Source organism: Ammospiza nelsoni, chromosome 3, assembly GCF_027579445.1.
Source record: "Ammospiza nelsoni isolate bAmmNel1 chromosome 3, bAmmNel1.pri, whole genome shotgun sequence".
NCBI classification, from domain to species: domain Eukaryota; kingdom Metazoa; phylum Chordata; class Aves; order Passeriformes; family Passerellidae; genus Ammospiza; species Ammospiza nelsoni.
The window spans coordinates 45,801,443-45,816,708 of NC_080635.1; the positions used below are offsets into that span (position 1 = coordinate 45,801,443).

The 15,266-nt window shown below is 36.7% G+C and overlaps 1 protein-coding gene across 3 annotated transcripts in view; it reads left to right on the top strand.

Moving 5' to 3' along the window:
- Positions 1–15,266, top strand: part of RYR2 (ryanodine receptor 2) — a 379,644-nt gene that overhangs the window by 83,558 nt on the left and 280,820 nt on the right. For all 3 annotated transcript variants that reach the window (XM_059468881.1, XM_059468880.1, XM_059468882.1), the window contains exon 2: positions 10,745–10,864. In XM_059468881.1, coding sequence (XP_059324864.1) covers positions 10,745–10,864 — 120 coding nt within the window. The remainder of the gene's footprint in view (positions 1–10,744; positions 10,865–15,266) is intronic.

The following is a 15,266-nucleotide window of genomic DNA, read 5'->3' on the forward strand; positions in this document are numbered from 1 at the left end:
TATCAGTAATCACTGCTGTTGCAATATATCAGTCCACATTTATCCTGCTACCTCTTTTTACCTTCTTTACTTGTTGAGAAGAGTAGTAAGACTTCAATAGTATGATTTTTCAAAATGTGAGTCCTGTTCAAACCTGATGATAATTGTGCTAAACAAGAAAAATGTCTCAGCTGCAGGCCACAGGCAGCCTTGGAACCAAGCATCTGACTTACTCATCGTTGCCTGGTCCCAGGGCGCTGCAGGTAAGGCCACCAAGCAGACTTCCAGCTGCTTTATTGTGTTGTGTATATTTTCCTAGCACTGTACTTATGGAGGCTTTTTCTTCTGAGTCCTTTTTTAAAGGCTAAACACAACCAATAAGTTGGGAAAAAGGTCTTAAGCACAGGGGAGTAACTTGACAAATGAGAAGTTTGGTGGGAGATCTGGGAATGAAATTCATCTGCCACTTCTGTCAATTTAGTGTTCTTCCTGTCAGCTGCACTGTTCCTACAAAAGACATTTATTTCCTGGTATCTAGGTGTTATAGTTTCTTAGATATAAAGTTTATAGTGTTGTGTTTTAAGACTGATACAGTTTTTATTTTGTACATTGATGTTTTGCGAAATTGGTACATTGGGACAGGTTAAGAAGAGATAAATGTTGAACAGCAGCTCTCTTTGGAGACAGTGGATATTGGTCCCTTTTTTGCAGGTACAACCAATATCTTTAATGAGAAAATGAAAATCTCTTTTGCACCTGATTATATAGTGTAGGATGTCTAGGAAATGGGTTTTCAGTGTAATGATTGCTTGGGGTTTCATAACATGGTTCAGCTCCAGCTACGTGATGGCCCTTGGTGGCATTTTAAGCTGGGTAGAGATGGAATATTGGCAATAGCTCTTTTCAACATGTTCATGGGAGGGTACCACATCTCATCTTAATGATTTTATTAATGGTCTACAGGAAAGAATAAGTCATAAATCAAAGATACTCAGAGGAGAAGTTGTGAACTGTAGTCTGAGAAAATTTTAAAAAATGGATTTGGTTTAAGAAGAATTTAGAAAGATGATAGATTTCTCATGGAAATGAAGTATCTTGCTGTAAATGTGTGGAGTGAAACGGGTAATCTCATAAATTACAGCAGTTTCAGAATGAAAGCAGGGAAAATATTGACAGAGAGTTACATGGCTGAAACAGATGAAGATGGGAATGAATCTTTCCCCCTGCTTCAAAAATAAACAGAGTGATAGGTGAGTTTTTGGGATTTGGAGGGGAAAGTTGCATGATTGATTGGGCTGCTGAAAAATATCTGTTTGTCAGAGCACTGAATTGGAACAATTCAAGAAATACTGCCGATAAAAGATGAAGGGAAGAGAAAGTGAACTAGGATGGAATGTGCAGACTCAAGCAGATGGTCATATTACAGACTTAGCCACCTGAGACTGCTCACAAGATCCAAAACTGGGGGCTGATAAACCTTTTCTCATGTGTTCTTGAATGAAAGGGATGGTGTTGAGGGGAAATTTTCAGTCTGAATTGGAGTGAGAGGACTTGGTTCATGAAAAGTGTGTTTCTAGAGCCTTCTTTTTGTGGAACTCATTAGTAGGAATGTGCAGAAAAAAAAAGTGTGTTTGTTCAGTTTGAGTCTCAGTATTTTATGACCTTGAACAAATTATTTGCTTTAACAAGTTCCTCTGTTTTTCAGCTGAGATTGATGAGGTATTTCTCAGAAAAGTGTTGTAAAACGAAAACGCTTCAGTGATTATTTTCAGATACAGCATTTTCAGATACTGGTGAGGCTGAGGATTTATTAGCTATTGAGTGCTGTGGGGTTATTAAGTCCTTGATATTTGTTAAAGTCAGTTTTCTACCTTCCTAACTGACTCGGATAATGGACATAATCTTGTGTTTGCCTGCAGAATATTATGGACACCTTTTCTAGCATGCTCTCACCTCTATCTTTACTGCTACTGTTATTCACACCAACAAAATAAAATATAGCATGGAGACCTCCCATGCTGTTATCACACCTTTGAGTGCAGAAGAGGCATAGCCTGGAACTAGTGAGTGAGGGTGTAACACAATAGATTCTTACCAAAATCCTAAAATAGGTGAACTACATCAGAGATAAATTTGAAGTACTGAGGCTGTTAAGAAGCTGAAATCAGCTCACCAGATGTTTGTGTTTAATTTAGTAGCTACACTTCATTGCAAATGTTTTCCACCACTCTGTCAACTTTGTCAGATGCAGAGTTAGCCATTGCTAAGTATGGTAACAAACAAATATATTATTAGACATTGACAGCTGAACTTGGCATTTTTTTAAGACTGTGGGACCACAGAAGGTGAGAAATAATAAAATGAACCATCTAATTTAGGAATATGATCATTAGCAGACATGGTAGAAGTCAATCAAGAGCATGCTAGTACATGCACTTGAATGCTGAAACTAAATTTGACACTATTTCATGATGACTCAGTGGAAAAAGAACTGGAGAGGAAGCATTTGGATTATGTGTATATAGAACATCTGCTTTCAGTGTTATGTGCACGTTGCTATCACTAGGAAGTAGTTTGCTTGGGAAGGTGTCTGGCCAGCATGTGCTGCTGAAGCTTACAGTCACCTACACCACCACAGCAGTGCCCAGCCAGACCAAAGCCAGTGCTAGGCTTGTTTCTCCATGGAGCACCTCTCAGAGCACACAAGGTGCATTGTCACCTGGTTGTGCTGGAGCTGTGCATTCTGTTTGTTCATTGCCTTCTGATCATGCCTTTCATTTCCTTTGGGTGCCTGTGGAATGCACAGACTGGGATGGGCACTGTGTCTGAGACACTCTGCAGTGTTGAAGCACAGCTCCCAGATAAACTCTGCTTTGCCATATAGCATCACACTGTCCCTGTGGTGTGTAACAAGTTTTTTTCCCTTGTATTTAGTGTTTGCTTTCAGACAAGCTCTCTGTATCATTGTTCTTTAATGAAGACTTTTTCTGACAAGTACAGAATAGGAATCTGTGTGACTCAACATGGGCTATTTTCTTCAGGTTTGGTTTTTCTTTTTTATTTTTTTTTCTGCCTTGTGTCCTCAGTCCTGCAGATTGCGATGACATTGCTGTAATGTTGCATATTGTTTTGATGACTAAGTTAGAACTTTTTGGGGAAGGAGGAGGAGGTGACATGGTTATTGTACTAGCAGCCAGCTTCATAGTCCTGTATTGAGAAATACTAGCTAATTTGGTCCTTTGGAATTCCATCTGTTCTGCCTGGGGTTTTCTTTCTCAAAGTAGGATTCCATTGGAATAAGGTTGAATTCTTAGGAAATTACTCCTCCTACAGGATAAAACTAAAACATGTACAATTAAACATGTTCAGACCATTTAGAGTTGCATGACCAGAAACGTCATCTCCTCTTCTCATCCTAAGACAAGTTCAGCTATGCATAAATCATCCTGAAAAAAGTTTTCTTGTGCAGTTTTTGCAGTCTTGTAATGATTAGGCTTCTAAACAGGTCTATAAAAATGCTTTATTTTCTGAAAATAAATTTTCCCCAACTGTCTAATGCTTATTTCTTTAATTCATTAAGAACCAGTTTAACCTGTCCCCTCTTCCATGTTTTAGTGACAAAAATACCAGTGTTGCCAAGTTTTCCCACCACCTAAGCAGACTTCATCCCAGCAGTATTCCTGAATTTTTCCTTTTTTTTTTTTTTCCCTGTAGCTATCATTAGTTTTTTTGCTCTCTGTCCTTCCCTTATGCAAAATGAAGAGTCAAAATGGCTGAACTGCACTATTGCAATGGTGATCTGCAACCAAGGAGGTAGTGTAGTTGTGGTTCAGGCTCAGATAGAGTCATCAGAAGTTTGTGACCTTTTCTGTCACAGTCTTTCTGTTCAGCTGCCAGAAGCTTTATTGTCCTAAAGTGGTATTTAAAATTTGGTAGTTTGACTGGCTGATTAGCCAAGAATAGAATTAACAGTAATGCTACTCTCTGAGTGTTCTGTTGCTGTCCTCTGTAAAGTTGTTGAAAAGCTATTTAATCTCTGCAGATCACAGTTCTTGCATGTTATGTACGTGATGTTTCATAAATCTTGGTTTCTGTTTGTTGTCTGCAGGGACTCGGAGAAGGAAAAACACCATCTTAACTTTTTACTTGACTTCTCTGCTGTAGCTTTTTACCTTCTAAATCACAGAAGGAAAAGCTCTGGGGCAACCAGTAGGACTTCAGTCAGGACTCAAAGTGTGTTGTGTACGTTACTCAGATGCCTAGCATAAAAAAAAGTCACATCTGATTATTATTTTTTTTTTTGCTGGTGAGATGTCTAGGATCGTCTTAGGGGATTGATTTGTGGACCCTATTATCCTGTTAGCATATAGCATGTAGTTGTCTGCAATTGTGAGTCTTGTGCTTGATGGCCTGTAGGTCTTTCAAACCTTTTATTCTACTCTGTAATCTAGTGTTTATCCCAACAAGACAAAGGGAAGTTGAGGTGAAGTTTGTAAGTCAAGAAGTATTCTACAGTTTCCCTAGGCAGAAAGCAGTTTGTACTGGCTAAACTTCTATTTGTAAATCTACAAAATAGATTAAAGTATGTGTGGCACCTATTCCCATTGCACCGTTCAGTTGCACAGCTGAACAGTAAATTGGATGCAGTGAAGCAGAACTCTGCCTCTGTGACCTATTAAAAATTGAGATACTGAAATAAAGTCTGTCCTGAGATCCTGATTTATAGCATATGGAAGTTGAGGAAACCTTCCACTAACTGCAGTATTTGTCATAAAAAACAACAGTAGGAATTTGAATGTACAAGCATAACTTAGAACGTTTAATCTTTGGATGTTGAATTTTGTAAATATGACACTCTCTGTTCTCTATTCAGAATTGATGTATTGTCAGGACACAGAAACACAGAGTCAGCATTATATCTTTGAGAGGTAATTATGTATAATCAGATTGTGAAGAGCACAGAAATTTATTTAGGTTAGTAATAACTCGTGTTATTTGTTGCATTCTCTACGAAGAAGTAAAATATAAAGTATAAAATCTAAAATCAAGGAAGATACTTGGAAAAGGTTGCCTGTTTTTGTCACGAAATGGAAGGGAAACACAAACATCATAGTCATGATGTGATGAGTTTAAGCGCCTCAGGCTGGAGCATACAGTGTTTCTAAATAAATGTATTACTCATGTATATTGCTACTTTGTCTTCACCTTTTTCTGCAGAGGATTGTAGCAAGAGTAGAGGCTCCAATACTCTGCTTTTCTTGCATGGATAAAGTAAAACACTTAGAGGTAGTAATGGGATAGTTTGTAAAATAGGAGAATGACATACTGTAAGAAAATGTATTTTGCATTCCCATAGAATGGAGAAAAAAAAATTATTCAATCTTTTAACTCCCCACTAAACCATTACCAGATATGAATGAATTCAGAAGTTATAGAAGTATGTGAAATGATTAAAAGCTTAAAGGACGACTATGTGCAGAATAAAAGTAAAATAAAATCAAACATGATGAATGTGGTATTTTAAAAAAACCCAACCAAACAAACCAACAAGTATCAGGTTTCCAGGAAAATGCCACAGCAAGTACTTCTCCCTCTAAATCCCAGATGCATCCATGTTGAGGAGGTACTAAGAGCTATTGCACTGTAGATGTGCCCACCTGTGGGAATTGCCAGACACTTGTTCTTTAATAGAACTACATTGAGAAGGTTAAGGATTAGTCAAAACTGACTTTACATGGGAGATGAAAATTTTCAGGGTTTTATTGGACACAGTAAGATTATTAAAAGGAAATATATGCATGAATATATGTGTGAACAGTATGACAAACACATATCTACATAGAGATGTTGGAAGGTTGCCATGAGGTCTCTACACAACTTCTCTTCTTCAGGCTGAACAGGCTCAACTTTCCAGTCCTGTCTTCATAGAGATGGTGCTTCAGTCCTCAAGCCTGGGGGCGAGGATACCATTTTGGCTCAGGTTATCAGCCAGCTGGGCAGTGTGAGTGCCAGTTCTGTCTTGCTGTAGGCATGCTCTGTTATTGTAGCGAGATAGTATCCTTTTTGCTCTTCACATCCTTATCTTTGGGATGGAGATTAATTACTGCTCTTCTGAATTCCTTACTGTCATGAAGCACCTCAGATTGTGAACTTAAGGATGAATGAGAATGGATAGAAGAATCATTCATTAAAGTATCTAAACTAAATGGACAGCTTCCCAAGTTAGATTCACACTTAGATGCAGTAAATGTAATACACCTGACACTGTGCTCCATTGTTGTTATAGAGACTGACATTTCCTTTTACATTTGATAATTGTGTGCACAGAATTTGTGTGGTTTTTGGGACCTACTTTCCCTTGCTCTCTAGATGCCTCTTCTTTGAGTATCCACACCCTGGAAAAATACAAGACAAAGCAGTGTCTTTGGACTTACTAGTGAAAGCTGCTATGATGATAGGGAATTGGGATGGAAATAGTAACATTTCAAATTTCCATGGAGGAAACAGGCGAATGTTTACCAAAGTGATGATTAATCAGCAAAACAAGAGCAGTAAAAATACCTGTCAGTGGAAAAGACTGCAGGGATTTTGGGTTTGTGCTACTGCTCTTTCTTCCAAGCTGTACTGAAGCTTTTTCAAGACTATGAGAAACTTTGTATAATCTTTATCTGTTGTGGTTGTTTTGAATATGAACTTTAAAATAAATTTGAAGTTCATATAGGTACTGATTTTTATTTGCATTTTAATGAAATTAAGTATATACTAAACTCATTTATTTCAAAATTATTGAGACATGCTATTTTTTATCAAAGTATGTTATCTTGATCTATTACAAGGACCTATAACTGTATTACAAAAGACTAGGTTTTGTTCTTTTGGCTATGCACTTCATATTGTCAGTGCAGCTATGCACAGACATGCACAGACTTCTACATGTCTTGAAACACTCTGTCCGAGAGTTTATAGTCCATATGGATAAAAAGTTTGTACAAGTGATTACATTTTAGCATTAAACACCTGTGCTTGAAGTTGGTTTCTTGAACTCTCAGATCTTTGTCTGTTTAGTTTACTGCGATATTAAATAATGTTCTCAGATGTGTTTAAAAGGCACCAGCATTATGATCAGGAACTTTGCATTGCCTCTTCTACCCGGAATTTCAATCATATATGAAGAGAGTTGATGTATTTGCTTAACTTTTGAAGGCTACGGTTACAGCCCTTTGAACTATAAATTATGTTGACCTGACAGGAAAAGTGATGATGATCTAATATCAGAAGATAATAGGAAGGAATGAAGCAGTTTGAGACATCTCATAATTCAAGATGTAAAAATATCTGAAAGATATTTTTCTTTAATAGACATTTAGTATGATGCATATTGTAGTGCAAGAACAAAGAGACCTCCTGTGAAGGTCTCTTTGGTGGTGCGACTTAAGAAAAGGAAATATTGCATTTTTAACTCTCTTGATACTGAAACTGCTTATCATTTGCTGATTTGGAAACAGGTTTAGAAAAACGCTGCTGAGATGCTTACCCACTTACCAGTCTGCTTTAAAGAAACGTAATGGAATTATGTATCTTAAAATAATTCTGCAACACAATCAAGTTGAATATCTATAGGAAATCTTCTGAACACATAGTCAGTAAGTGTTGGAAGACTGAATCTAAAGTGGAGCCTATATTAGACAATTCTGTAATGATAGGCACAGAAATGCAAAGTAACTTAGAGCTCTGTGTGTGTGTGACACTCATTATCCATAATTACCTTTCACGTGATCTGACAATGGCATCACATCTTCCTTAACCTTCTGTGCCAGTTGTTTCAACACCACCTGGACTAGAACAGTAAGTTCCACAACACTGTGACTCTGAGGCCTGAATTAAGAGAACATTTATTGTGAACATCTTCACAGAAAACAAAGAAAATATAACAGAATTGAAATTTGATTGGTTTTCATGAACATGTCCTACCAACCCAGAAACAAACTTTGGAAAATGGTATGGGAGAGTGATTGACTTTCATTAACTTGTAAGCATTTATTAATAAAATGTCTTTTTTTGTTTGCCAAGTATGTAACAAAATAATCTGTGTATGCCATACACTGTGCAGAGAAGGAAGAGGAAAATGTTTGCAAAGTGTATCAAGTAAGTTTGTGTGTCAAGAAATTTAGCATTTGCTGTATTCCTGTTCTTAATCCACTGGCAGTCAGCATCTGCATTAGATATGTGTGCCTGGTAATTGAGGTTAATTGATTTACAGGGAAGGGTATGATATGTTAGATCATAAACTAAAATTAAGTATGTCAGGGACTTGCCCCAGACCAGTTTACATTTTGCTGCTGTCAGCATGCAGTAATTTTTGTAGATGGGGTATGTCAAACACTTTTCAGATGTTCTCTAAAAACCTAGCTTACAATGGTAGAAAATGGGGCAATACAAAACAAAATTAGTGGTTCATTTCAGTAAAAAGTAGCCTTATTATGTTGTTTGCTTCTGGCTGTGGAGGTACAATGTTCGAATCTTCTTTAGTGATGCTTTGTGGAGACAATTCTAGGATGATGGTGACAGGGTTTCTGAAATTTTGATTCTGCTGGGGTGGTTACTTCAGGAAGAATGGCTAGGAAGAGAAAGATGAAGGAGAGTGTATTTATATAGTTTCAATCTAACACCACTATTTTTAACCTGAAAGGAAACTTTATTTGAATCAAATGTAATTAAGATTAGGAAGTAGTAATTTAGTACTTTAAAAAATAAACACAACCAACCACTTGCTCTTCCCCCCAAATGCTTTGGATTTTAATAGATGATGTTACTTTTACAAAGAGTACACAACAAAGCTGTTAGGTCTGTATGTGTGGTCTTTTCCATCCTTGATATTGGCCTTCAGGGATTTTTCTTTGTTAGCTGTGATTTTACGTTCTGAGCTTCACCAATAACGTATGCATATGTTGCGTTGTTTGGATTCAATGTCTGACTGGAAGCAGCTATTGCTTTTCACCTCTGCAGTTGACTGTGGATTGCAGCATGGGCACTTTTGCTGGTATACAAGGAAAATTGCTTTACCTATACTTACCTTTTACATGGGGACAATTTAAAAAAGGTAACAGATGTTAATTTTTTGAGTGTCCGATTAAACCCTATGTAAGCTCCTGTTCTTTTCAGATTGAGATACAATTTAATTTAGTCTAGTTAAATTATTTGAGTGAAGTAAATGGAACAAATGAAAAACTAGCTTAATTTAGGATGAGTGTTTATGGGTGGCTTCAAATTATTCAGTTCAATTTAAATTCAGGCGTTCGTTTAATTTGATGAACTTTTCTGAATGTCCCTTTGTAGCAAACTGCCTGTAAGAACAACTCCTTTGGTAAACATTCCTGCTTTAATGTCTGCATTTTTGAAGTCTCAGCCTGTTCTGCTTCCAGTTGCATGCTTCATCCTGTAGCTTTATTGTTGTATTTATTGAATTTTATTTACAGTGTTCAATATGGACTCTTCGTAGTCATTCATTTGAAATTTATTATTGGAAACTCGTTAATGAATTGGCAGAATGCATAGGGAGATGCTATTTTTTCTATTCTAAAACAGAAAATCGTTGCTAGAAAATAGACTCATTGCAACAAAATTTTCTTTCTTTAACTGGAACCATATTTCTATAGAGATTCTTAAGCTGCTGATTGTGTTACTTAGAAGAACTGTGATTTAAATAAGGGTCTGCCTGTGTTTTTTAGGGCTTGTTGATAAAATCTTGAACTATTACCACACGGAATTAGTCCTGTAAAATTTTAGTTGATACATGTTAAGGACTAAGGAACACACTGTTTGCTTTGCTGTGTGCAAGATATCATTGCTTCCTCCTGGACCCTTCTTTCTCTGAAGTACTGAGCAGAGCTATGGGACAGCTGTCCCAATATCTTCTTTTCCCTTTTAATTCTGAGTATTTCCTGTCTGTCTTTATACGCTTGCACATTAGGATAAGCACAGAGCACTTAATTGGAAAGTTCATAAAGTCTATTAAAATCAGTATAAGACAGTGTTAGTACTTTCTGTGATAAGCTTCAGCACACTGCTTAGTCATCATACTTTTATTATCTTCTATCACAGTCTTCCTTGCTTGCAAAAGCCTCAGCAAGTCACCACACCTCCTTCTTTAAGAAACTGTGGGTAGTTCTCTCCACAGCTTTTACAAGGAGCAGCAGCAAGTAGGCACTAGCTTTTTGGACGTAAAATCCTTTATTTACACAAGAATATGCTTTTCAACTTACTGCAAAAAACGCTAATTTATGAACTATATGTACAAAATTACTCTGAAGATAGGAAGAATATTTTTTCTTTTATTTACTTATTCCTTTACAGCCTTCCAAGCAAGTTGCACTAACTAGAATATGTGCAGTATATCCACAAACAAGTTAATTCACATGTATGCGGTACCGATCAATTAATTGATTTGAAGCTTTTCTACTTCTTTGCATTGTATGACTGACCTATGAAAAAAAATAATAATTCCTGTGTAGTTAAAATAAATCTCCTGCTCTGACTTTTATTACCAGGACAGGTAAATGGAAAAAGCACATATGCAGTTATTAGAATTATTTAATTAATTTTCTCACATTTACAATTCAAAATAAAAAATATGCTGTGGTTTGATTCTGCTTGTATTCAGGGAAAACAGTTTGTGCATTTAACAATGATTTTCTAAAAGCTTCCATAGGTCTTACTGGGTCAGAAACATAACCCTATTTCTCTTTTTGCTTTTTCTTTTTGTTAGGATGATGAAGTAGTTCTGCAGTGTACCGCGACCGTTCACAAGGAGCAACAGAAATTGTGTCTTGCTGCAGAAGGATTTGGCAACAGGCTTTGCTTTTTGGAATCCACATCTAATTCTAAGGTACCACTGAGTGTTTTAATTGTCATTTCATGTCACGAAGCAAGGATAGTTGTAACATTGCTTGCTTTGATGTAATATACACAAATCTGTCAGGGAAAAGGGACAAATCAGGTCTATCAAGAATAAAAGGAATATTTAATGCCCATTAAAAGAAGAATTTTTCCTTTGTCCTTTGGCTGGACTCTAGTGTGGTGTTTTCAATTTATTTTAATTTACTTTAAAACTAGTTTACTTTAAAACCAGTTAGCTGCAGAAGGCCACCCCAAATAATATGCTTGTTATTTTGCTTGTCTCAACTCAGTTGCAGTAAGCCACAGAGCAACTTGTGTACTGCAAATTGAAGGACAAGTTGATTGCTCTGATTCTAACTTCACAGAAAAGAAAGCAATTATTATATTTGTAGCAAGTTTTTATTCTGTGTCATTTATGTTGAAATGATTATTACTTTGAGACCTGATTCCCTATCTCAGCATAGTGCAACTATCAAAATTACCTCATCTAACACACTTTATCTAAGCCTCCTCCAACTCTGGTATATATGCAGTAGATAGTTTCAAAAAATACCTGTGCTGTTTATTGCAAAGAAGGGACTGTGTTTCACAATCACATATGCTGAAATAAGTGTTATGAAGACAAAAATGGGCCTCCTGAGGGCAGAAGTGGTTTTGTGGACAAAGAAATGGATATACTTGGACATTTTTTTCATAGAAAGGGAAGAATGTTGTTTAACATATTTTTTTCTTTAGTTAAAATATAAATATTCAACAAGAAAAAATAATAAAGGTAAAGTATCTGAAAAGACATCTAGAAAGATTTAGAACAAAAAATGATGGTTATCTTGCCAGCTTTCATAACATCACTTTGATTTTCTCTGATACTTCACAGAGTAATGCTTCATTTTCTGTCTCATCATTTTGAATGCATTATTCATAATAATAAATTTTTCACTAGGATATTAATGATTCATTATAATAGCAGTGATCTTGATGAAGTAATTCATGCTGCTCTGTTTTAAATGAATCTTTTTAACAATAAAAATGTGCTAGGATAGAAGTGGTTGTAGTTCTAGTTGCCTGTGAGGCCTGAAAGATTTATTTAATGAATTTCTTATCATTCAGTAGGTTTGGATATTAGATCTACAGTCTTTCTCTTCCCATATAAAACTCCTGAATATTCCTGTCTTTAAGTAATACAGTGTAGATTTCATATCACTTTTGTATGCTTGTTTGCTGATGCTGCTTTTTCTCCTTTTGTTATGAAACAATCTGCATTCTGCTCATTCTTCATGAGCTTGGGGCTAAAAGAAAAACAAAAAAAAGAAAGCCCATGGAGCTCATCTGTGTTTTAATTTTTGAGGGCTGACAGTTGCTAGGATGAACTCATCTGAAGTCATTAGTAGATATAAATACTGAGGGAGCCATAAAATTATCAAATCCTTAAAGCAAAGTTGACTATAAATAAGAGTAAATAATTTTTTTTTTATCCCTCATGTCTGTATCTATAGCATGTTACTGTTGCATTATATAAGGAGGAACATAAGAAATATTCAAAGAGGTGTGATAATTTGAAAATAGTTCCAACAAAATTCTTGAGCCTGTTAAAATGCATGTCTAAGAGGCTGTTTTCCAGGTAGACTGGGATTGTGATGCCCTTTAATGCACATCATAGTGGGGCATCTGATTTACTTGCAGGGATCAAGGATGGGATGAAAACCCTAGCACCAGTAATAGGCCACACATGAGTAATAGACTTCAGCTATCATCCTGGACTTGCATTTTTGAGAATGCTTGTTGCTATGCTGTGCTTTTCTCCAGGTATCTTTCAGGATGTGGGTCCTCATGGTGTAGCTGGTGTTTTATTAGCACAACTTCTTTGTGTGCACTTTCCTGCCCCAGGATCACTAAATAATTCACACTACTTAAGTAATGCTCAAATTGAAGATATATCTGAGAATAATTTGCTAACAGCAGACTATTAATACTTATCTCTGTACAGCAATAACACTGGGAGATAAGGCAGAAGATTTATAGGCAAAGTAAAACAAGTTCACTCACCTGTTCCCATGAGCAGCCAGGTGTTCATCCTGAGGAAAGCAAGGCTTTACCATGCATCATGGTGGCTTGTGAAGACAAATGCTGTCATTCTGATCACTCCCTGCTTCCTTTTTCATCTCCCCTCCTGGGCATGAGGTCGTATGGTCTGGTATATCCCTTGGGTTTGTTGGAGTCTGCTGTCCTGGCAGTGTCCCCTCACAACTCCTTGTGACCTCAGCCTGCTTGCTGGTGGAGAGGGTTGAGGACCAGAAAGGTCTTGACATTGAGCAATTTGCAGCCTTGCACTAATTGACCCCATATATTGAAGAGCAAGATAAGAGATAAACAAGACATCAGGTCTAAATTATGTGTAATTTTACTAAGAGGAGACAGTCCTGAATATAAAACGTACAGGCTTTCTCAAGATAGACTCAGGACTACCTCATCTGTAGAGACAGAGCTCAAGAAAAAATATTTCTATTTCAATTTCTACCAATTTCAAAGTAAATGTGTCTCAAAAGGGATCTTCTAGGAATCGGTTGGAAGTGTCAAGTGTATAACAATATTAGATTTATAAACCATCAAAAATTTTTAATATTGAAAAAGCTGTAGCAGCAAGAACAAAACAAGGAAGGCATGCTGAAGACAAAATTTAAAATGCTTACTTTCCTTATCTCATGTGGTTATTTCTTCAGCAAGTTTTGTCATATATATAGCATGAATTTTTATTTCATGAAGAAGAAGAAGAAAATAAGGGATGGCTGTCAGGAAAAAAAGGCAAAAGCCTCATTGTTGTGGTTTGACCCCAGCCAGCAGCCAAAGCCCACACAGAGTGCCTGCTCACTCCCCCAGTGGGATCAGGGTTGGGACCAGGGAGAGAATCAGAAGGGTAAAACTGAGAAAGCAGAAAAGGCCTTGGCTCTGTGCAAGCCCTGCTCAGCAATAACAAAAAGATTTTTATATTATCAACCCTGTGTTCAGCACAAATCCAAAACACAGCCCTGTACCAGCCAGTGGGCAGAAAATTACCTCGACTCCAGCCAAAATCAGCAGACCTGTAAACTTCTGTTTAGGCAATTGTCTGTAGGTAATTTTGCGTCATCATTGCTTGCTGTACTTTTAAATTCATCCCTTTTATTAAAACATGAATTAACTTATCTCAAGATCAGTGAGATCTATTTCTTTACATTTGAATGTTAGTTGCTGCTTTCTTTATATAAACATATTGGTCATATGAGGAAGTCTATTCATTAAAAGATGATGTTGTCTTTCCTGGGAAGTAATTTTTCTTTAGACTTAAATAATGCATGGATTGCCGAAAAGGAAACAAGGCGGAACTGTGTTTTAACAGCTTCTGAGAACTATTCCTGTCCATAGTGCAGAATGAAAAATACTCAGCTCTGGGTCAGTCACAAAGGTGGTGTTGATCCCTTGTGAATGACTGCAGAGCAGAACACTGAAAGCTAAGTTATGCTTTTCTAAATGGCATAAGGGTTTGGGTTTTTTCCCTGTTTTTATGGCAGGTGGTAAAATCATATTCATTTCATTATGCCCTGAGGTATGGCCCTACTTTACATCATTAAAAAGTGCTGATAAAAACTATGTGTGGGGCTTTTTTCCCTCTTGAAGTCTCTGTAATTTGAACTTGAGAGAGGGGAAGATAGCATAGTGAGGGTTTTTGAAGGTCTAAAAAGGCCACCCAATTTTTTTTTGGTGGTTTTATGTTATTTCCCCTTCATTTGACTTTGAAGAAGGCAAGAAGGCAGTGCAGTATGTGATCCTATGGTTTGATCTTTTTTACATATACTAAGTTTCAGTGCTGAGAGCAGAGTCCAGAAACTTATAATAATTCTATTTGTAAAGTTAAGGAGGTATTTCAAATGGAAGACTTTGATAACTTATTTTCCATTTTGCTTTTGAAGAGTCTCTTCTGTATCAGAGAGGAATGATTCTTCAGATTTGGTGTATGCCAGTTGGTTTGGAATTCTGACTCCATTATCCAGAGTATGTCAGTGATGCTCTATTTTTTGTTGGCCCCTAGATGCTACTGTTGTGTAAGGGAGTAGAAAATAAATCCTGATGGTAAGAGTGACATATTGCTTCTTGTGCTGACAAATAAAAATAATTAGATTTTTTTTTTTTTTTAGTCAGATGAATTGGCTGGAGCTGGACAGGTGACTATGCTTAAAGGGAAGAGTACAATTTGGGGAGGGGAACTGGAGACTGTTATACCTGGCACAGACAAGGCTACATGGAAGTATGATTCTTTAGGTATTTATGCAAGCTGTTTCCATGCCAGCAGTCAAATTACGTATGGATGTGTCTGGAGAAGGGTGTCATCCTGAATGGTGGAACATTGGCCTGAACTC